Genomic DNA, 23,473 nt, shown 5'->3' with positions numbered 1-23,473 from the left:
CCCAAGCAATCATTAGCCATATGACCAGAGTTTCCTTAAGAGAGCTGCATCCATGCCGCTTGAAGTAGAGGCCTCTGTAGTTGGCAATTTAGTGAGAAGTTCTTCTATCACTCGAGTCGAAATCTTCATGACTTGAACTGAAGATATGGAGAAGACACCCCATTCCTGGAACTAGAACTGGAATATCCAAAACTGTAAGGCGGAAAAAAACTCTGCCCTAGTACTTTGTAAGTTATGAGAGCAATAACAAGGTATTTTGTGACTTGATTCGAAACACTGAAGAAAAACAACTTGCACCCATCACTAGATGGCAGGAGTAAGCGGAGCATGTTTAGCTACAGCAACATAAGCAACAAACATACATTTATTTGTGGTGTATCTAATGAAGAAAGCAAATAAATTGACCAAGTATTTCAGTGCCAACTTAGTTTTTCACAATAGCCATTTAAAGCATCCATAAAGCCAAAGACTGAACAGACCAGAGACTCAAAGACAAGTAATTTCCATAAAACATGCATGATAGTTTTCTTGTCAACTATATTTAACTCTGCAAAAAGAAGCATTTGTGGTATAGTGCTTATGTAATTACACTATATTATACTATTACTTTGGTCACAAAACAAACAATAAAAGCCCTGCAAGATGAAGGGATTACAATAGCAACCCTTCAGTTAGGAAGGCTCAAAATAAAAAAATACTTGTGAAGATATATCCTTGCCTTCAGCGGCACTGATTTGTTCAGATTAAAAAAAATTCAAAGCTCCAAGTTAGAAGACAGTGCTCTTCCACAACTACTGCCTCGATTAGAGAGCACATTTAAGGATAAGTACATCTTTTAACTTCTGTGGATCATTTTTGAGAAAAAAAGTATGGCATACACCAGAAAATATCCAGATTTAAAATGTGATTAAATATTTTCTTGTCCCACAATACTTCTGTCTAGTAGTTATTGCTTACAAAAACAGTTTGCTCCTACCTTCCAGAAAGAGAAAAAATACATCTATCTCAATCTAAACTGGAGTCTAAACTGCATTTCTGCAGCAGCATCAGAATCAAATCAGTAAACTTTCAGTTTTGGGTGAGTTTTCATAAATTGCAACATGTTCCTAAAGAAGGCTTTCAAAGCATACCTATTAGCATCTGCACATTTGATGAGAATGGTTTCCACCACCGGCTTGAGAAGTTGTTGAAGTCTTGCTCTTTCAGTCAAATTATGACATGGAGTATAGACCAGCATGGCTCTTAAGGTTTTCTGCAAGGTAGAAAATACATTTAAAGTATTTTCATATACAAATATGATTGTTTCACACACCACAGCGAAAGTAAACTCATCAACCTCCTTCAAATGTATGTCTAATTAAAACAGATAACCTATTCAAATAAGTTGCTTGCTGTGTATTATGATTTTTTTAAATGTTAATTTCAAAACAAGATTGTTATATAACATTATTGTTGGTATTTGTTGGTTCCAACTGTAATCTTTTTTTTAAATTCAGTAAATAATGAATACATTTTAGAATTTGTTCCATGCCTTAATCCACATGGCATCATAAAAAATCATTATGCTATTATTTATTTATATCTCATTTTAGGACGGAAGGCTAAGAGCAATAACAAACTTGTCCCAGGCACCCAAACAAGTACTACAAGGAGCAAAAACAAAACACCCAACTGTTGTTTCACTGTCAAATTTTCATAGTGCCAGAGACGCTGTGTTCCCATTGTTCATACAGGGTGCAGGTTAACCAAGTTTACAAAGATAACTAAGTCTCTAGGTTACCTATTCCTCAACCAATATGAGCTGAGAAAGGCCCAGTTGCTGTATATTTCTATGTTCCCGACTGTCATTCTAGCACATTCTTCAGACACATCATATGTACATTTTGGTGTAAAGATTTTTTTTTAATTTTATTAAATCTTCTTACCAGATAGAAACACTTTACTCGTGAAATTTGCCAAAAGAGGTCTTCCCTTCTCTGAGAAGGTAGTGCTAATTCAGAAAGGGCACAGTGTCCCCAGCACCACCGTGTGCAGTCAGAAACTGTCTAACATTAGAATGGGATACAAATTCAAAATCTAGTGTGATCAGAAAGAACAATGTATTACTACACAAAAGGCTTTTAAAGAAGTATGTTAGGCAGAATATAGATCATACAAAACATAATTTATAATTCCATCTTATAAATACAAAGTAGACATTTTATTTGTGCCATCTGTCCTTACAGTAAAAACATTCTAAAAACATACAATTTACCCATATTGAATCTTTTATCCTTCAATCAATTCAAATATTTTCTTGGTCCCACCTATACTGTTCATTGACTTTCCAATAGTCTCAAATCTATAATTTACTCTTGTTGGTCTGCATTTATGTCAAGAAAACCGGCAGTATTTAATATGTTGGGGCCGCCTTTCAGCCTCTATAGTAATTCAATGTAGCCTTAATGAAGAGAATAATGACGTCTATAGTTTCATAACATCATGACCTGCATATCCGAAGTACGTAAAAATATTATGTATTGCTGCTCTATATTGCACATGCATGTGTACATCAGTACATTATAAAATACATCTTTCCCTAACTGTATAAGTATGTCATCTACCATTTTCAAGCTTTTCTTCCAGATCCCATAAATTCATCAATTATATAATCCAAGTCAATTTAATTATTTTCTCATTATCTGAAGATATTTCCTAGGTACCATTACTTGATTTCCAGCGCTATTGTAATAATTTATACTGTAACAGAATTCATTATTTTTTGTACTATCCTGTTAACTTATGTTTTTTTTAATAAATATACCCAGAAAACGGAGAATAAACTTTGTACAGTTATTGACTTTCTTCCAGGATTGTCTCACAATATATACTGTCACTATAGTTGTTACGTACAATAAAAGTAATTTGAAAATATAATGTGTTACCAATCTTTATAATCTATTTACCCACATTCACAGAAGAAAGGTAAAAAAAAAAGTGTGACTTATTACTAAGTAAAAGAATAAAAGCATTCTGGCTATGTCTTAACTACAGAAGAAAACAAAGGAGGGAGTAGAGAGTCGGTGTCCTACACGAACACCTGGGGTGGATACAGCCTCCCCTTACATTAGTAAACAAAAAGATCCGCCCAATGAAGATTGCAATTGAATGAATTCAGATCATGGGTCAAGGATGTTTCCTACATTGGTGGGAAGCGCACCGTATTTCTTAAATACGCCTCACACACCAAAAGGGCCCTTGGTGTCATGCTTTATCATAGGGGTCTTCGCATCCCTCTACGGAACGAGGCGTGCTACTACCAACAAGTACGTGGGAGCACTGATGTAATATCTGATGTAAAAAGCCATGAATCAGCAACTGTCGGAATTTGTGGAGCAGCACCAGTTGCTTGATAACACCCAGTTCGGATTCCGCAAATGTCATGGCACGGAAACTGCCCTTCTAAAGGCTGCGGATGACATCAGAGCCATACGAGACCAGGGGGGGACAGCACTCCTGGTACTGCTGGATCTTTCGGCGGCCTTCGACACGGTCGACCACAAGATCTTAGTCGACCGTGTCGAACGACTGGGGGTCCAGAAAACTGCTCTGGACCTGCTTGTATCGTTTCTGGCCAATAGATCACAAGCAGTATCTCTAGGACCCTACCAATCATCGAAGGTGTCTCTGCCGTGTGGGGTCCCTCAAGGCTCATCCCTGAGTCCGACACTATTTAATATCTACGTGTCGGACCTTGCAAATGTCATCAAAGCATTTGGGATGAGCCTGACCTCCTACGCCGATGACACCCAATTGGTACTGGCTATCAAAGGGGACGGGGAGGAAGTGGCCAATCGATTCACGAGAGGAATGATGGCAATAGGTGACTGGATGGCCACGAATTGTCTGAAACTCAATTCAGAAAAAACGGAAGTGGTCATCTTCGGTCACCTCTCCCCGGGCTGGTCACCTGTCTGGTGGCCACCATCTTTCGGTCCCCCGCCGAGTCCAGCTAGCAAAGTGAGAAATCTAGGCGTCATCTTCGATGCTGGCCTCAATTTTATGGCACATGCGAATAAAACTGCGGCTTCAGCTCATATGAAATTGAGAATGATTAGGAAAATACTACCTTTCCTACCGAACACGGCCGGGAAAACACTGGTCAGCTCACTAGTCCTGTCCTCCTTGGACTATTGTAATGCTCTATTCTTAAATGCCCAAGTCCGAGTGACAAATAAGATGCAGTCAATCCAAAATGCAGCCGCACGAATGCTGGCTGGGATCCCCAAGTTCGCACCAGTTACAAACATCATTAGGGATCTCCATTGGCTCCCGATACGCAGCCGTATCAAATTCAAATCGCTGTGTATTGTTTACAAGTCACTCAATAATCAAGCTCCCCACTTTCTCAAACAGAATCTTCTCCATCATGTCCCAACCCGATCTCTTCGTTCCTCTATTCAGAACTTCTTGGCTGTGCCTTGCACTAGAACAGTCACCTGGGGCGACAGGCGTTTCCTGGTTGCCGCCCCTAGACTCTGGAACACCCTTCCTGCACATATCCGAGCAAGTCCCTCCCTGTTCACATTCCGCAAACAGCTAAAGACGTGGTTATTTGACCAATAGCCTTGTATATCTTCTTTACCCAGTTGCTGATCCATCCCTTAACTAGCGCCGAGACGCCCACGGGTATTCGCCGCGCTCTACAAATGTCAATAAATAAATAAATAAATAAATCTATGTGTGGTGTGAGAGAGGTGGTGAGAGGTAGGGTCAGGAGTGAGTGTTAAGTGAATGTAAAAAAATACCTAGTATGCAGTAAGTGGGACAGTTCATAATCTTTTTATGTCCTAATTACATCATAAAATTATTTATTATTATTATTATTATTATTATTATTTTCATTTAAATAAGGTGCACATTTGTCATAATATATTATGAGGTTCTATACCACTGTTGGTATAAGTCACCTGTGTTGATTTGCAACAGACTGAACTTTTAAATTATTTACCCCGATTCATAGATCAAAGGTTTAAAAAACATGTGACTTGCATTACTAAGTCAAAAAATGAGGGCTCACAGTGTGTCAGTACTATCAGTTCTTATCTTTTCTTATCATTTCTTATCTTTTACATAATCTTATGAAGCTCTGTAGTATTAATAATATTAGCCATCTGTGTGCAAGTCTCAAACTCTTAATTTATTGTTGTTTTTGGATTTAGTTCAATATGTGCCACCTAGAGCGGACTACATTTTTCAACAGACTAATCTTAGAGTTAGTGAACAAGTTTCATACTTTGAGTGATGCTCTCGCTGGTGGCTATTCTATCTAACTTCAGATTCTTCCCCCAGAATGGATCAGGCTCCTGTGCACTGCTTGGTTCCACAACAACCTCGTCCTGCCCTGGAAGTGACGAAGCGGAACCACATATAAGCACCACCCCTGTGCACTGACCCCTTTTTATATGGCAGTCCTACCACTCCCTCAGAAGTGTATCTACTCAAACAGCAGAAAAATGTATGCCAAACACTAACTTGGGTCTTCATAAAAAAGTGCAGATGTCCCTCCAAAGAAAAGAGAGGTGGAAAGAGGTTTATGAAACTTTAGCTGTCATGGCAGAAGTGTCTGATGAATATATGCACTGACTCCCATGCATCAGCTTGACAGATGTCCAAGACAGGAACTCCACTATCTAATGATGCTTTTGTAGGAGCCTTCTCTCAAGTAGACTGGACCCTTACGCCTACAGAGGATTACTCTTGTCTACAGAGTATCAGCTCAACAGAGTCCTTTTCTATAGCAGCTTTCACTTTTTGGAATTGACCCACCCAACAAGGAGTTGATCATCGACACAGTACTCTGTGTGTTCATCAAAGAAGCTTAAGGCTCATTTGGGTTCCAACAATGAAGTGTCTCATCTTTTGAGGGGTGTGGTAGAGGGAATACAGGATGTTGGAATGCTCTACCTGGAAGAGCGATACTTCTTTAGGCAGTAAGGCAGTCCTGGTCATTAACACCATCTTATTGATTAATAAGATGGATTAAAAGAAGCTGCACTGACAGCACCTGCAGTTCCAAGTCTTAGTTAAGAGCCTCAAAGAGCAGTTATACAAAGGCTCAAATTGAGCACATCTGAGAAACGTTAGAATGCTAGCACCAAGTTAACAGGACAAAAGGTTTCAGGAGAAATATGTTTTAGACTTTTCTGGAATCACATCACAACAGAATATTTAAAAAGGTAAGGTTGGTCTGGCACACAAAAAAGTGTTGGAAGGGCAGACATGTAACCTTTAACTTTTCCCACTGCAAGGCTTTGCTGGGCTAACAATAAAAAGACCACCACCACATAAGAAAGTTTAGCATGTAGAGGATGAAGATTACAGACCCTTTACCAGGCCACAACCTTCTCCCAGCATCCTAAATTGACTGAGTTGGCCGACAAGCATCTGGCTGGGAGGAATAAATCCCATACTTTAGCGAGCAAACTAGAGGCCCAGGTCCTGCTGCTCAATCTCCATGCCTGGAGGTGTAGGTTGTGAAGAACGGTGTGTAGATTCCTCCCCTGTTGCTGAGAAAGGAGGTCCTCCCAAAAAGGTAGCCAGATCTGAGGGCAAATGCTCAGGCCATGGTACCACACTTGCCTGGCTCAACCAGGTGCTATCAAGATGACTTGAGCTCAGTCTGCCTGGAACTTTCTCAGGACTAGAGACGGTACAGGCAATAGCGGGCACATGTATAGGAGACCTATCTTCCCACTGGAAACTCCAGCACTCAGTAATCTTGCCACTGCGTGTTCTCAGCAAAGTGGAAAAGAGATCCGCCAATGGCATGCTTCCCTGGTCTAACAGGTTTTGGGCCAGCATAGAATGACTCAGAATTCGTGGGCCACTACCGGATATATGCTCAATTCGACCCAGGACACCATCCTTCGAAGCTTTTGGCAGCCCTACATGGTTTCCGTGTTGTCCATAAGAATATGCACCAGCCTTCCCTTTAATGGTCACTAGGAGGATGGCTTGATACTCCAATAGGGTGATGTGGACCCCAGCGCCTTCGCTGGCCACCACCTTTTACTTCTCCCATGTGGTTTCCCCAAACCAGAGAGAATGTATCCATCAATACTGTGTGCGCTGAGTGGGTTAGTGATATTAGCCTGCCAAGTCAGGTGTGTGTCCACTTACCACAACTGAAGGTCCTGGAGCCATTTCAACTGAGATGTGCATGGGGTCACATACTGCACCAGTGCTGAGCCCACTGAATTGAAGGTTACAGTGTAAAGCTCCTATGTGCCATCTGGCGCAAACCACAAGGAGGATGTAGGAGGCTAGAAGTAATAAAGGAATCTGAACCATCCTGGCCAATACGAAAGATTGAGGCTCAAACATTAGGACCATATCCTGAAAGTCCCGAACTCGAGACGGTGGAAATGGCTTGAACGGCACTGTGATCATGATTGCGCCTATGAACAGAATCCTCTGCATATGCATTCTGTCGGTCAGTTTGTGAGATGTGAAGAGGGTGAGCATTGTCCAGAGGTAGCCTATAATTGAGTTTGCAGGGCCTGCCTTGAGCAGCCAGTCATTGACGTAATGAAATATCGCAACAACTCTGAAGACGGACTGCAACCACTAACATCACTTTTGTGAACACTGCAGGGGACCAAGGTAAGACCGAAGGGTAGAACGGCAAATTATAAATGTTTTGATCCCGCCATCAACTGCAGGTAGGGTCTATGGGGCTGAAGGAGGTGTATATCAAAACATGCATGATGCAAGTGCAAAGACACCATCAGATCTTATGGGTTCAGAGCAGAAAGTAATACACCAGAGTGAGCATTTTGAATTTCCCATTCTACAAGAAGGCATAAGAGATATAAGATGGGCCTGAGGCCTCCCTCCTTTTCGGGTATGAGGAAGTAACACACCTAACACATCTTGTACCTAGCTCCAAATTTAGTACTCTTTCAATGAAACCCTTAGCCAGAAGTTTGACCTCATGCTTCTACCCTGTGGCTTGGTCTGGTGAAACTTGGCCTGATAACGGGGGAATGAGAGGGATGAAGGGGAACAAAATCAATGGTAGGGCATAGCCCCTCTGATTTGTAATACCAATCAATCAGACTTAACGGATATCCAACTGGGGAGGAAAATTCGGATCCTGCCAAATACTGACTGGTAGTGACTCTGGAGGGGCAAATCAGAGTGGCTTGGTAATCGCTGCAGCATGGGGGGAGGAGGAAGATAATGACTGCTATCCCTGCTAATGGTAGCTGCGACCCCCTAGGCCACGAAAGATCTAGGACAGTTGCAGCATCACCTGAAAGGGCTGTTTCTATCTATGTACCAGGCCTTGTGCATAGTCCATGAATTTTTGTCTGCGAGAAACAAGCGAGAGCAGACCCATGGAGTGTGATATGGCTGTACTTAAAGAATTCCAGCACCAAGTTAGCCTTCTACCCAAACAGTCAACACCCATCAATGAGCATGCCCACCTGAACATTCCATGCAAATTCTATATCATGCATTAAAGCGTGCCATCTGAGCACTAAGCTCAGGCTGATGGCACAATACATATTATCAAAGCCAGCAGGCAACATGTACTTTGCTGCTTCCTGCCTTTTCTAGATAGTTTCAGCAAATTTCGCAGTGAGGCCCTCTGAGATAGCAGGCAACATTTCGCCGACCAGATCCCTCCCAGAAGGCAGACCGCATTCAGAAAGAGCAAGGTTAATCTGGCTGATTAAAACATCTTTTTTCCACCAAAAGCCCCAATGCGCCTAGATTACTAGTTAGAAGGATTCGAGGAAAGGCATATGGATTTACCTTAACAGGTTGCCTGACTTTAGGCGCGCAGTGGGAAATACAGGGTCGCCACAGCCCAGTCCACATCGCCTAGTCACAAGTCTACTAACTTGAGGGGCCAAACAGGGTTTCATTCAAATGGCTTACCCTTCTTTTTTTTTTTTTTTAAAACCTTTATTTATGAAATGCACGATACACAGCGTCTGCCTACAACCCCGAAGGGCCGGCCGCTATGACATACAAGAGAGGATAAAAAGGTAGCCATTCGGACAGAACGCTGTTAAAGCCATCTCTAAACAAGGAGTATCATGTGGAGTCGCTAGCGATAGTATGAGGATAGAAAAAGGTTTAATTTTATGATTTTGTCGAGTACAAATTATAACACTACAAGGAGAGTAGAGGCTACTAAATGACCAGGATAGCTATCATCATTCGAAGAACACTGAACCCCGACCCCAAAGAGGTGAAGAAACATAGAAGAAGAAGAAGAAGAGAAAAAGAGAAAGAGGGCCATAGAAACAAAGAAGAACATAAAACACAACCCATCCCCCCACCCTGCATACCAGCGGAAGGCCACGGCCCACCCCCCCCCCCAGTAGGCATGCCTGTCGCCCCAAGAGAACCCCCAAGTGGGAAAGAGAATAGAGAGAGTGAGAAAAAACATCCCACTCCCCAACTCCCAGAAGAGGAGGGAGGAGCCAATTTCAACATATTCCCGGTCCCCCCCGGCCCTATAAGCATCCCCTCCCCGAAAGTATCAAATGCAAAACAATGGTGGCAAGCGAAGCTGCAGGTGGGGAAATCAAATCCAAATCTGAGAATAAATCAAACAGAAGGCAGTCTCATGCTCAAACAGTGGTAGTCCCAACTCAACCATATCATACACCGAAAACAAGGAAGAGCAATTTAGCCCCGGCCTGATCCCGGGTACGTCCCCGAATGGAGTTCCTGGAGATAGCTCGCCCCCCTGAAAACAAGAAACAACATGGCAGCATATACCAGAAAGGCAGAGGAGGGCCTAACATTATTCTTCCCGGACACACCCGCCGTGTAGTCTCTCCCCACTCCGTAATATAGTAAAACAATAGCAGTATTAATTACGATAGAAACGGGGTGGGACATTGCGGTGCTCACAATCCAAAGCGTAGCCGAAAATGTTCCAGTCCGAGTCCCATTAGCTCGTCAGTCCCGATATACAAACAGAGGTCTTCAGCCCTGGCCAGAGCGCAACAGTCCCCCTGAGCACATCAACAAAGGAAAGCCTAATCCGTACAGAGTCGGGATATAAAATGGCCACTGTCGATGAGGAAACAGGAGATGAGGACAAAATGGAGGTCCCCATGCGGCAGCCGCACAAAAGGCAGACAGTAGAAGCACCCCCACATACAGTGACGGACATACCTTCCATTGCTGGGAAAAAGGCACTTGAGAAGCAGCAAGCTCAGGGGGATACAGTTTCCGAGTAGATGGAGGTTGGGGAAACAGTAACTTCTCCATAAGCAAGGTCTCAGACTCCAGTGGGATGTGCAACAATGTATCCTCGGTACCAATGCCGGATTGCAATTCACGGGTGTCGCGATGTAGGCTGGTATTCCGCACCTCCACGTCAATTCTCGGTCCCACGACTTTCCCCTCCGTGCACGTAAAAGCTGAGTCAGTACATCGCTGAGAGGCGGCCGGCCGGACCCACTCCGTCCGCCATGTCATGGTGCCTCCCGTCATGTTAGCTAGTGCTCGCAATTCCGCCCTGAGGTCAATTAATGCCATGAGAACATCACGGCCGGTCGGCTCCGTCTGTAAATTATTCCGCTCCGCAACGCGTGTCCATGGACACTGCACCGCGGTCCATTTAATGTCAGGATGGGGGTCGTTGGCGCGATGCGGACGGAGAGTCTCCGCGGCAGGGAGGGCAGCCGCCATTTTCGGTGCCTGGTGGGGCGCAGTATTGAAGGGGGAGAAAGACAGTCTCAGTAAGTTCGGGATCAGGCGAAGGTGCCTCTCGATTCCGGAGCGTTGAGAGAGGAGAATCACTGCCGCCGCGGTGCAAGTCTGGGCAGTCCTGGGGCGATCCACTTACTTCGGACGGTGCGGGTCAGCCCAGCCAGGGAGACGATAACAACAATGGAGGGCTGCACCCTCTCGCACCGATCACGCGGGCTGTGGCGCAGGTGATGCAAGGCGGATCCGTCCGACTCATCAAGCGGCGTTGTTCCCAAACAGTGGATCCCCGCTTCCAGGACTCAGCGAAAGCCTGCCGGTCTGAAGGTCCACGGCGGCCAGGAGCAGCACTGGTCTCAGCGTCCGAGCATGGAGACCCCGCCAGACGCGACGATATCTTCGGGAAGCCAGCAGGTAGGGACCTCGACGGAGCACCGGGAATATCAGTACAGTAGCAGCTTTGGTCCGCTGCGGTGCAGGGCCGGATTGGAGATCAGGATATAAGTACAAAATATACCGGCTTGCGGAGCCGAGAATCGAGCGTCCGTTCAGGTCGCCATCTTGGCTCCTCCCTCTTACCCTTCTTGAACTCTGTAGCATGCTCTGAATTTAGCATCCCTGGACCTTGCAATCCGAACCAAATGAGACTCCGTGACCTGGATCCGGAGTGAACCGTTGCTGGAAGTGCAATTCTTCTCATGCCCAGAATCTTTGAGCTTCACTTTCAGCCCCTTGATTGAATTCTGGTGTATCAGGGTGCATTTATCACACAATTTTGATCTGTGACTGGAGCACATGAAACAGAAACCCAAGTCCTGGGGGTTCGGGAGCAACATTGACTTCCTGCACTCACAGAATGGCTTGAAACCTGTTTTGTTGGGGTTATGTGGTTCGATTCTTCTCTAGCACATTGTCTGAGATATTTAAGTAGTAAAAAAACTTCCAAGTTGGGAGCTGAGCTCCCGATGCACGTAGAGGGGCATGTAAAGAAAGGAACTGATCCCAGAAGGTATCGTGCCTATATGTGGCTCTGCTTCGACACTTATGGGGTGGTGCCAGGTCACTATGGAGTCCCACATCATCTAGGGTCAAGGGGTGGCTACTGCCAGGAAAATTCCAGATCTAGTCTGATACCTGGGAATACTCGAAAGGTGAAGAATTTGCAGTTGGAACTATCCATTGGAATGTATTCACTCAGACCAATTTTTCATCTTCTCCTAGGGATTTAGTCTCAAATATGGCGTCTGTTAATATCCGGCACTTTTCATAGCCTTTGCTATAACTTTCTGAGAATACCATCTTTCAAGGAGTTTCAAGCAGAGGCTATTGTACTGGAAAAAAATTGCTTTCATTAGTACAGTTATCGAGTAGAATAAAAAATTGGCCCAATGGAAAATGGTCCTTTTGGCTTTTCAGTTGACTGCAATAGGAGTGTGATAGAGAATTATGTTAGTTGGCTTGACACACAATTCTTTGATCAGTTTTCCTTTATCCTTAATACAAATGTGACAATATGGAAGGAATAAGGGAATTATGATTCAGAAATTAGAAAAGTCACCATTCGTTTTTGATTTAAAAAAACGTTTGGTGATGTTGGTTATAAAAGCACTCTAAGCAAACCTAGCTCAAACAGAGGCAATTAGAGTGTTATCTAACATTTTAGAAGCACGAGATAATCTCCCTAGTCCTTTGGGTTTCACAAACTTTATGAAATTATGCTGTATAAAGTGTTTAAATACAATAATGAACAGTTTTTTAAAGTAAAAGGAGCATCTACAGTGGCCACTAGAGCAGCAAACATTTATCTGATACAGTTTGAAAAGAAAAACATTTAATGAGAAGGCACCATATTTAGCAATGTTAAAAGTTAGTCCAGATATTATTGACAATTCTTTCTATACCTGGGAAGTGACATTTAAAGACTTGGAAAATGTATTGATCATAAGTGATGAAAAAATAAGACTAAATCACCATCAGAATTTGGGTATTTGGACGTTCTTATTAAAGAAGATTTTAAAAAAAAAACGATTACAGACTTGTGTCAGGAAACAGCAGCCTTTCAAAGCCAGATGGACCATCTGTCCTAAGAGCAATTTTTGAGGCTACGTCGTAATTCTACTCATCTAGAAGATTTTCTCTTCCATTCTAATAACCTCAATTCGAAACAGAATATCCTCTGAAAGTTCTAAGAAACGGTACTTGGAAACCAGTTTTAGCCCTGAGACTGATTCAAAATTTGAAAAATTACCTAACACGTACAGACATTACATACACTGGGAAATAAAAAAACTTCTGCGGAGAAACACTAAAATCTCTGGCCACCATAGGTGTGGCATTTGTAAAACATCCAACTGAGGAGATTTCCGAATATAAGGGCAAAATGTATTGCCATAAAACTTTTACAAATTGCAGAATTTAAGACTTACATGACACCATATAGGAAATTGATGTATCCCCTTGTATTTCTACAGGATTGGGCGTTGTAGCAATTTCAAAATGATCACCATGAGTAACAGCTGCCTGCAACATTTATTTTTCCATTTCCTGCTTGCCTTGTGATATTTTATTGGAGATTTAATCATCGCATTCAACTTTTTCTATGGGTTTTGTTTTGGTACCCCCAGCAATATGACCACCACGAAAGAAAGAAATCAGTGAAATGTATGTGTTCACACTTGCCATGTGAAGTTTCTAAGCTCACGCTGGTGCCATTTTGGTGTAAAAAGGATGGCAGCTTTGTTGTACTGGCTGGCGTCTTGTCAGTATGCATGGCTGAACATTGCAAGGTGTTCCCATGAGGCACAGGGTCAAGGCTGATTTGCATATGGCCCTGTCTGAACTGGGGTGGTGTGGAGTGCAAAAAAACGATGGATTTAGGCCCAGATCTCTGTACTGGGGTGAATGTATGACATTGTTCTGCATTCTGTCCATCAATTGTTGTTTTTTGCATTTGTCACCCCGAGTGGGATGGGTATGCTCAGACATGAGTCCCATGCTCTCCACACCACTGGAGTCAAGCTATCCTGGCTGAAGACGGCTGATAGCCAGAAACCGGTCCTAGGATGCTTGATTCCGGTCTAGGAAAGACGTGGCTTGGCAGTTCGGGCTGGACTGTTCCCATGAGGCACAGGGTCAAGGCTGATTTGCATATGGCCATGTCTGAACTGGGGTGGTGTGGAGTGCAAAAAAACGATGGATTTAAGCCCAGATCTCTGTACTGGGGTGAATGTCTGACATTGTTCTGCATTCTGTCCATCAATAATAGTTTTTGCATTGCAAGGTGAGCTACATCTTTGACACAGATCGGACATATCTTAACAGTAAGTGTAGTAAGGTCTCCTACCTAACTCTCAGGCCTATATTATTCTATCTGGAACTAGAGTGCCACAATATAAGAAAGAATATGGATACATAAGGCTAACCTAAGGCCTGTGATTTGAAGGTGATTGATGCCAGATAACAAGAGGACAAGACCATGATGTTAACATAACTCCTCTATTTACCTTGGGTAATATTCTACCAAACACGAAGATATGAAAATGTTACTTGCCCTGTAAGCATCTATTTGTAGAATGTAGTGCTGTAGGTTCACATGATCTGCATACTCCTGCCATCTAGTGTTGGGCTAAATGACTCTGGGGCACATTTAAGCATGCCCTTCAGCATGGAAAGAAACTGCACCATCTGCTCAGACTTGGACAGCGTCGTGATGAGGAAATTGACTCTTGTGGAGGACATAGATGTCCACCTTGTGAAACATGGCTGCCTGCTGGATGGCCTTGTGATAGTCTATGCCATCGGAAAGAGATGCACTATCTGGGTAATGGTCAAAAACAGGGTCACCAGGAAGGTGACCTCAGTCACCCTGTGGGTCATCAATGGGCCCTGGCTCAGGGATTGACATGGCCTTAAGGACTGCCTGTCTCATAATAGGATTATAATAATAAAGACATTTATAAAGCGCATGGTTACGCCATCTCGGCGTGTCCCTGCGCTAAGTGAGAGGGAGGAGCAGAACACCTCATCTGGAGGCCACTACATGCTGCCGGAGAATAAATAGGTTTTAAGCAACTCTGAGCGGCCTGGACCCTAATAGAACGACCCCCCATCCTGGCCTTCTTTACCTTAGGGATCTCTAATAGCCCGGTGCCAGTAGACCTCAGAGAACTCCTTGGCGCATATCTGGTGATCAAGTCACTCAAATAAGATGGACCAGCATTGTTAAGAATATGATGACAAGTGCATAGTGTCTTAAACATGACTCTTCCTTTCACTGGTAACCAGTGCAATGAGTTAAGGGCTTTTTTTTAAGCCGCCCTCCTAGGCTGACTAAGGACCAGCCGCGCGGCGTCATTCTGCAGAACCTGTAGTCGTCCAAGACCCTTGTCCGTGGCCCCCAGATAAAGTATGTTGGCATAATCAAGGCGCGACGTTATGAGCGCGTGTACCATGGTATTTCTTGCCCCTACCGATCCAGTGTTTTACGCAGATTTTTCAAAACACTTTCCAACTACCCTTCTTATGTGTCCATCATAGGAAAGAGCAGGGTCTACCCAAACACTCAGATTTTTTGCCTCGATGCACGGTACAGGAGTAGGACCCAAGCTTGAAGGCCACCATTCAGTCGACCAGCTCGAGGTACTGCCTCCCACCACCAGCACCTCGGTTTTGCTGCCATTCAGTTTAAGGCAGTTCTTATCCATCCAGGAGGCAAGCTCCTGCATGCAGGCCCTAAAGTTGGATGCAGCAGTCTCCGGAGCCTGGGATAGGGAGATCAGCAGCTGGGTGTCTGCATAGGAGACCACCCCAACTCCATAGCCCTGCACTATCTCTGCCAGCGGCGACATCGATAAATTAAACAAAGTGGGACTCAGGGCGGAGCCCTTAGGCACTCCCTGCTGCAATTCAATGTCTTTGGAGTCGTGTGCACCCTGTCTGACCTGAAAGCTACGTCCAGTTAGGAAGGATTTCAGCCATTTCAGGGCAGATACCGAGACATCGCCTTTATTCAAACACTGCAGCAAGGTGTAGTGTGCTACAGTGTCGAAGGCGGCACTAAGATCTAACATTATTAGAGCCATAGTGTGTCCCGCATCCGCCCCCTGCCTGATGGTTTCTGTGGCCCTTAACAGAGCAGTTTGAGTGGAATATCCTGCCCGAAATCCAGATTGCGACGGGTGAAGGAGGCTCGCGTCTTCCAGATGTGTCATAAGTTGGCGGTTGGCCACCTTCTCCGCCACCTTTGCCAGGAAAGGCAGAAGCGAGATCGGCCGAAGGTTGTCTAGTTTGTCTATACTAACATTAGGCTTTTTCCTAACTGGAAGAACGATAGCACGTTTCCAGTTTTCTGGCAGCATTATGGGGATCCCTGTGGTGACCCTGGTAGAGGTAGTGTACATGGTGGTTATGGTGGATGTAGAGTGCTAGTCTATGTCTCTATGCTTCTTGGGCAGAAAGGCCTTCGGATGCAGGTTCCTCCACAAATACCAATCTCCTCAATGTGGGTTTTGATGGTAGTGGCCTTACCAAAATCTTCCAAGTAACGGTATGGATAAGGAGGTGCTTTTAAATCAAGCACCTCTTGCAGCTTTTAAGTGACTGGCTACCCCAAATCTTGGAAGACAGTCATCAAAGGCGCCTAAGGGGCTTTCGGCTTCAAATAGAGTTAAAGCTTGCTAATGGTTCTGGAGCTTAAAGGTAGAAAGAAAGGGGTCGACGCCTTTGAATGGGTTTCCTTCAGATCGTAAGCCCTTCTTTTGTGCTAACTCGAGCCTGAAGGCAATGGAGACTATTGCATTTTGTCCAAGGGGCTCAATGGTGGACTCCCTTGGGAGCGGTGCTTTGCCTCTGCATTGAGCCTCTTATTATTATTATTATTATTATTATTATTATATTGGGAGGTTTCGGGAGGGTGTCCGAGTCGACCGTACATACAACCCTTGCAGAGGTATTCATTCGAGGACTGCTGCTCGTGGAGACTGGTGGAGCAATTCTTCCTCTGTTTCGGAGCCGCTGGATGAGATGTCCTCCAGACTGGTGCGGCAAAATGCCTGAATGGCCAGCGCCCTTACCTTCCTCGGTGCGGAAGATATCTTGTTCGCTGAAGTTGTCTGGCATTTTGGCAGCATAATACTGGTGCATTTTCAATGCACCAAGTGCCTAACCCTGCACTAATATAGATTTTACTTCGAGTTGAGGGCAAGACAAGCTTCACACAAGGCATTGATGTGGTTAGGGGCGAGGCAGAGGTTACAAATCTTGTGCTGACCCACCACAGGTACTTTGCGTGGCACTGGGGGTGGCCATTACTTTCCCGGTGTACAACTTGTTGATGTAAAGGGGCATGTAACCTCGAGGGGGGCATGAAGGCCCTGACGTTCAGGGACTCGAGCAGTTGGTGTCGGTCTCCCCAAAGACAGAAGAACGTGGACAACAAAGGTTTTCACAGTTCTGGGTGCAAATATTCAGCATGCAGGCCTGACGAAGGTGGAGAACATGTCAAGTCTTGGGGCCCCATCGGTAAACATCCGAACCTGATGACACAGCTTAGCACTCTAGCTTGGAGTCAGTGCCCATTTGCACTGCCGACTAAGGAAGGAGTCGCAGAGCATCCAGTGACTAGAAAGTGTCTTCAAAGAAAGAAAAAAGGGTAAACGACTGAGCCCAACTCTAGACAGCAGGAATATGCAGCGCATGTGTAGCTATAGCAATACATGCTACGAACATATATTTATGTGGAAGAAGTGATTTGTAATATAATAATTCCTCTGACTCTAATTAGGATCTCTTATATTGGTAGTGTATCTTAAGAAACACAGCAAGACAAAATAAATAGACTTCCCATTTCTCCATAACATCAATCAGAGAAGAGATGGAGACTTAAACATATGTGATTAATATTACTAATGGTACAGAACAGCCCAAGAATATTCGGGGAAATATGCTCCTAATGTAAAAAGATAAGGCTGGATATCACTTTGTCATTCATGTGGGTCACGTGTTTTTCAAACTGGGATCTGAAATGAGGCTAAGTTTATTATAGGGTATGGTACGCAAGGTAACCAATGTCGAAATATGGTGTTTGCTAATGACGTTTCCAGTAAAAAACAACTGAGATTATACAATGTCGAGATACTCCCTGGATAATTTGTATAAGTCTACATTTTTCTGCTCAGTTTTATGGGTGTGGTTATTTTAGCATTCAGCACATTACAGTAGATTACTAATTCAGTTTAGACTGCATAAATGAATATAAATCTGAAAATAATAAAATTGTTAAATTATTTCAAATAATGAGAAAATTAGGCCGGGATGACAAATATGAGGCATTGAGTAGACCTAGTTCGAAACTGGTGGAGACTGCATGAACACAGGGAATGATGTACTTTATAATGTACTGATGTAAAAATATATTTTCAGTAATACGTCATCTTTTTACATGTTTCAGCTAAACCTGTCATTATACCATAAAATGGTGCCCGTTAACTGATAAAGGCTACTCTTAATTACTTAGGTACCAGAATCGTTGAGACTACATATTAAATGCTGCCCTAACTGTTGATATTGATATGGACTAACAGTACATTGGAAAAACAATGGATTGAGAAAATATCTGATTTAATTTAAGGATATTGAAAAACATTCAATTTCTTTTAGACTAATTCAATGTTGACATGTTTTATAATATGTTACAGTAAAATAAAAGACAGCATAAATCGGGGGATAATGATTTTTTTATTTAGAAGATGGAATTATAAATAAAGGATGTTTTATAGGAGTCACATTTTGTACATGTTTATGAAGAGTAATACATTTTCTACTTGCTTTCTTTGAAGGGTACCTTCTAATATCTGTAAACAGCAGGATTAACATCATTGCTCCTTTACTTCACCCATCCTCTTTTGTCAGAGAAAACCACAAGAAACATCATCAAAAAGTCCTAAATCAAATCACATTATTTTTTTGAACACATTCAAAATCTGTTGGGAGTACTGGCCTTATGTGGATAGGATGGCCATGGTTCTTTCATTGGAGAAGCTGGATGGCAATGTGCAAATCCTCAACAATAGACTGCCTATTTGAGAACTATCAATCAAAGCAGCTTTGTCTTAAAGTAATGTTCGTGCATGGGATAGAAAATTAATTTGGGCACCGGACACAATGCTGAAAAGTTCTATTAAAAAAAGCTAATCCAGTACACACACACTGCGTGAAAATAACATTCTTTGCTCTTGAGATGGGCTTCTTTAAACGTGTATTGCTTGGAAAAAGGATCCCTATATCCATAGTTACAAAATACAATTTAAACAAAGCATCAAATGGAAAATAATCAAATGCCTACTTACTAAAGCAGCGACATACACTTTGTAGACCGGGTCAGCGCAAACCATAGACAGCACACTGCAGCAGGACTCCACAACATCATCACCTGAGATACTAGGTTGGGATGACCCACTAGCAGCAAGCAGAGCTGCAGCACTCGAGATGCTCCCATTGCAGCTTCCAGAATTTCCAGTGCTTTCACCATTTGCTAGCAGCAGGGCACCACTGACATCATGCGACAGACGCCTAAGTGCCATCTCTCGGATATTCCAGTTTCGAGAAAACAGACAGCCAACCAGCTCCATTCCAAAACCCTTTGAAAAGAAATAAGTACCAACATTATAAATGGTACAACACTACAAAATAAGAGAATAAGAAATGTAACCCACCTTCAAGCAGATAACCGTGAGAATATTAATTAGGCTGAACAAAGTAACTATGATCACAAAGTGAGCCCCTCCTTCAAATGTCCCCACAAACGTTATTTTGATTCAGTCATGGTCATCGTGGCACGATTTCAAAGCCATGTTCAAAGTCATGTTCATCCCTCTCTCCAAATCACCTCTTCTATTCTTTTAACTTTGTTTATTTTTGCATGGCAAAACAACTACAGGCATATATTCAATAACAAGCAATATTTCGTTTATTTAAAGCCCTTTAGGTATAACCCACAGATAACTGAAGGAAAAAAAGTGTCAAATCAGAGGTTAAAAATAATCAAAGAACAGAACAATGATGTTGTATTATCTGCTCAAACCCTTCAAATACTCTTACATAGGATGGTTTGGATTACAATTTACGGTTTGGGTTAAAGTTTACAGCTTGGCATCTTATCACATCAACTAAAACCAGATCCTACATAACGCATTGCTCTTCGACCACTCAACATAGAAACACAGTGGTATCAAAGTCTACATGCTTGACAAGACATGAATATTTATTAAATTACTTCATTTACTCAGCAAACAGACCTGCAGCATTTTAGGTTTGTAAAATAAGGAACACATTTACAGTATCTTTGCCATACTCTAGTGTATATTAGTTTTCCCAACGCTTAGTATTCCCTACTGGACTGTTTTCGACTGGTATGTTTATGGTGTATCCTTTACTAGGCAGCAATAATCCTTGGTAGTACCATCAAGTGAATAGTAAATTTAATCGTCAAAGTTGCAACAAAAAAGTATTTCTTAAATATCTGGCAGACCTTAAAGAACTGCCTGTGTTTCGCAAGAGTGAGTGATGAGTGTGTGTGTCATTAGCTAGAAGGATTGAATTCCAAACACAAAATGAGCCAACTATTACAACGGTATAGAGTACGCTCCAGCGAATAATTACATTTTCCAGTCTACATCTGGTTTACATGCCTCATTATATGAGGAAAATACAGTATCAGACATTCTTGTTGAGGTCTAATGAGTATCAGTATCTAATATCAGTTTCACAAATTTCAATGTGAGTGAGTTTGCTTGATAGGCTTTTTCGGTTATTGAATGACAGTTGGTAATAATTGAAATTAACTGTGGGATTGGTAAAAAAAAATACATTGAGAAATTAACCAAGTTAAAAAACAACTTTATGACCTTAGCAACCAAAGGCTGGAAGGTTAAGAGATTTCTTCAACTTTACAAAAGTTGGACCTTTATAAATAAACAATGTCAGAGTTAGAGTATATACAGGGTCGACTGGGAGACAAATTTTTAGATTAGACAAGCAGTGGCAAAGCCAATAGGTCTCGCCTTTGGGGCCTATGGATTTTAGCTATGCTGTACGGCATCCTGATATTGTAAAGAATGGCAAAAAGAAATACATTTTTCTTTTTAAAAAAGGTGCTATAACGTGGCAGTTGTATAATTTTGTAGGCACATAAAGCACTTTTATTTTAATTGAAGTCCCGGTGGGGGGCGAGAAACAGTGATTGGAGAGATGGGCTGAAGCAATGCTCTTGTGTGGAAGGGCGAAACAAAGAGGATGAGAAAAAACATCAGCCAGAAAAGGGGGGGAGGGAGTGGAAGAAGCAATTTGAGGTGAGAAGTAGTAGCATCGGTGAGAGAGGAGGGGGCAGGTGTGGGAAGAGCAACGCGAAGGCCGGGTCCAAGAAGAATCAATGGGCGAGAGAGCAACATGCAGTGGACGGTGGGAAAAGTGCACAAGAGAGAGAGCAACAAGGAGCATGGAGGAAGTGGGGCAAAGAAGCACACTAGAGGCACAGCTGGAAAACACACATACTTTTGTGAAGTGCATTAGAAGAACTCAAGTAAAGTGGCAATACCACAAGCACATGACAGACTCGTGCAGAAGCGGTCGCTCCCCACGCTCCCTCCTGACTTGGTATCTTAGCGCTTTACCAGTCACTGCTGGCAATACCTGCTCTGCTATTTTGCTCTGCTCTCACTGCTCCGTTTGTAATCGTAGCGCTTAGTTTGTAACCGTAGCGCTTTAGCTCAAAGGTCGCTTTGCTTGCTAATTGATTTTGTGCCCGATTGTGCTCTGCTCTCACTGCTCCATTTTTGACTATTGGTAATCGTAGCGCTTTGTTTGTAATCGTAGCGCTTTAGCTCAAAGGTCGCTTTGCTTATTAATTGATTTAGGGCCTGATTGTGCCGGTGCCTCTGCACACATCATTGCGATATCCCTGCTTGTGCCAATCGCGTCCTGTTTCACTTTTGCTTTGCTGCCATTTTGTTGTTGTGACTCCCAGCCAGGCTCTCCACCCCGCTCCCGCCTCCCAGCTGCCCCTCCCTCGCTCCGCCCCCTCCACTATCCACTTATGACAGATGCTCTTGCGCGCAGCGTTCACGTGCAGCGGACGCGCCCCATGCGCGCCGAAGGTGCGCCAAAGGTAAGCCTGTCAACGCCCGTCCGCGCCTGTACCGCGCCCAGCGTCAAACCCCCTAGTCCCCGCAAAATCCACTCCACCCGCATAACGTATGACGCCGCAACCCTCTCAGCCCTCAACACCGGCCGTCGCATAGACTGCTACCAAGCCGCCCCAGGACACACCCATGGACCCTTCACCTGCCACTCCTGCAAGTTCGACTGCATCAGGTCCCACACCAATTCCACAAACTCCAATCAGAACTCCGACACTAACCACCTGAAGTGCATCCTGCTCAACACCCGCTCGGTCCACAGACACACCATTGAACTTTGGAACCTACTCGACACCACATCGCCGGACGTCGCCTTTCTTACAGAAACCTGGATGAACGCCTCTTCAGCACCCGACATCGCCATAGCCATCCCGGACGGCTACAAGATCATCCGAAAGGACCGCATCAACCAAACAGAAGGAGGCATCCCATCATCCATAAGAACACCATCTGCATCACAACCAGTTCCGACGATAACCTCACAGCCGCCGAACACCTTTACTTCCAGATCCACACCGACCAAGACCACACTCAGAGGCACCCTAATCTACAGGCCACCAGGACCCCGCAGAACAATTCAGCGAAGACATCACTGACTTCATCAGCCCACACGCCCTCCCCTCCGAGGACTACATTCTACTGGGAGACCTCAACTTTCACCTGGAAAAGAACAACGACAGCAACACCACCACCCTTCTGGACAACCTCGCCAATCTCGGACTCAAACAACTTGTTGACACCCCCACCCACTATGCCGGGCACACGCTCGACCCATCTTCACCTCCAGCAAGCACATCTCCTTCAGAAAACAACTAAAAACTTGGATATTCGATAAGTAAAGTACCTCCCCTCCCTCAAGCGCCTTGAGACCCTCTGGGTGAGTAGTGCGCTATACAAATTTTTGAACTTGAACTTGAAGATGAAAAGTCAAGCCACTGCTTAAAGGAGCAAGCCAATGAGAGACAGGATTGCTGACCAATAGTAAACAATGGGTGTGCTCCAAGTCCCTGTATGTTCTTGGTAATACCACAATATGTTTTGCAACAGACAGCTAATGCGCTTTCCATTGGGCTCGACTTACAGGACTCAATGCGAGCATGTATTCTGGCAATATTTAAGTACTTAAAAGCAAATTTCACCACAATTTTTAAACTGCTGTTGTGCTGAACTATTGTGCTGTCACACTTGGTCCAGGCTGCAAAAGACATCAAAAGTAATATTAAACTCAAATTTGGTTAATGCTTGTAATTCAGCCTTTGTTTGGAACAAAGCTTCTATCATTATCCCACAGGCTTTGATTTTAAGTTGGGCGGTAGAGTGTTCCTGGGTAGGATACTATTCAACTCAAATGTAAACGGACTGGTGTTCCAACACCTGGATTTTCTGGGTGCCTAAACACTGGACCCAGTTTTACCTGCTAGAAGATCTAGCCAGTAAAATCACATGAGGCTTGGGCTGCAAGCAGTCTGGCTTCAGTCCCAACCCCTTTAAGTTAAATGGGGAGCACAAAACAGTCAAACCCGTCAGAACTCCGCCTCAGCTCTGACCAAACACCCTCCCCA

General features: G+C 43.7%; 1 protein-coding gene across 1 annotated transcript in view; it reads right to left on the bottom strand.

Annotated features, from left to right (window-relative positions):
- MAP3K1 (mitogen-activated protein kinase kinase kinase 1) overlaps positions 1-23,473 on the bottom strand; it is a 493,522-nt gene that overhangs the window by 176,624 nt on the left and 293,425 nt on the right. The window contains exons 10-11 of the mRNA XM_086960650.1: positions 19,065-19,355; positions 1,131-1,252 (exon numbers count right to left, since the gene is read on the bottom strand). Coding sequence (XP_086816776.1) covers positions 1,131-1,252; positions 19,065-19,355 — 413 coding nt within the window. The remainder of the gene's footprint in view (positions 1-1,130; positions 1,253-19,064; positions 19,356-23,473) is intronic.

Source organism: Lissotriton vulgaris, chromosome 3_1, assembly GCF_964263255.1.
Source record: "Lissotriton vulgaris chromosome 3_1, aLisVul1.2, whole genome shotgun sequence".
Classification (NCBI taxonomy): Eukaryota; Metazoa; Chordata; class Amphibia; order Caudata; family Salamandridae; genus Lissotriton; species Lissotriton vulgaris.
Note: the sequence above shows the minus strand (reverse complement) of the source record. Positions and strands in the feature narration are given on the sequence as shown.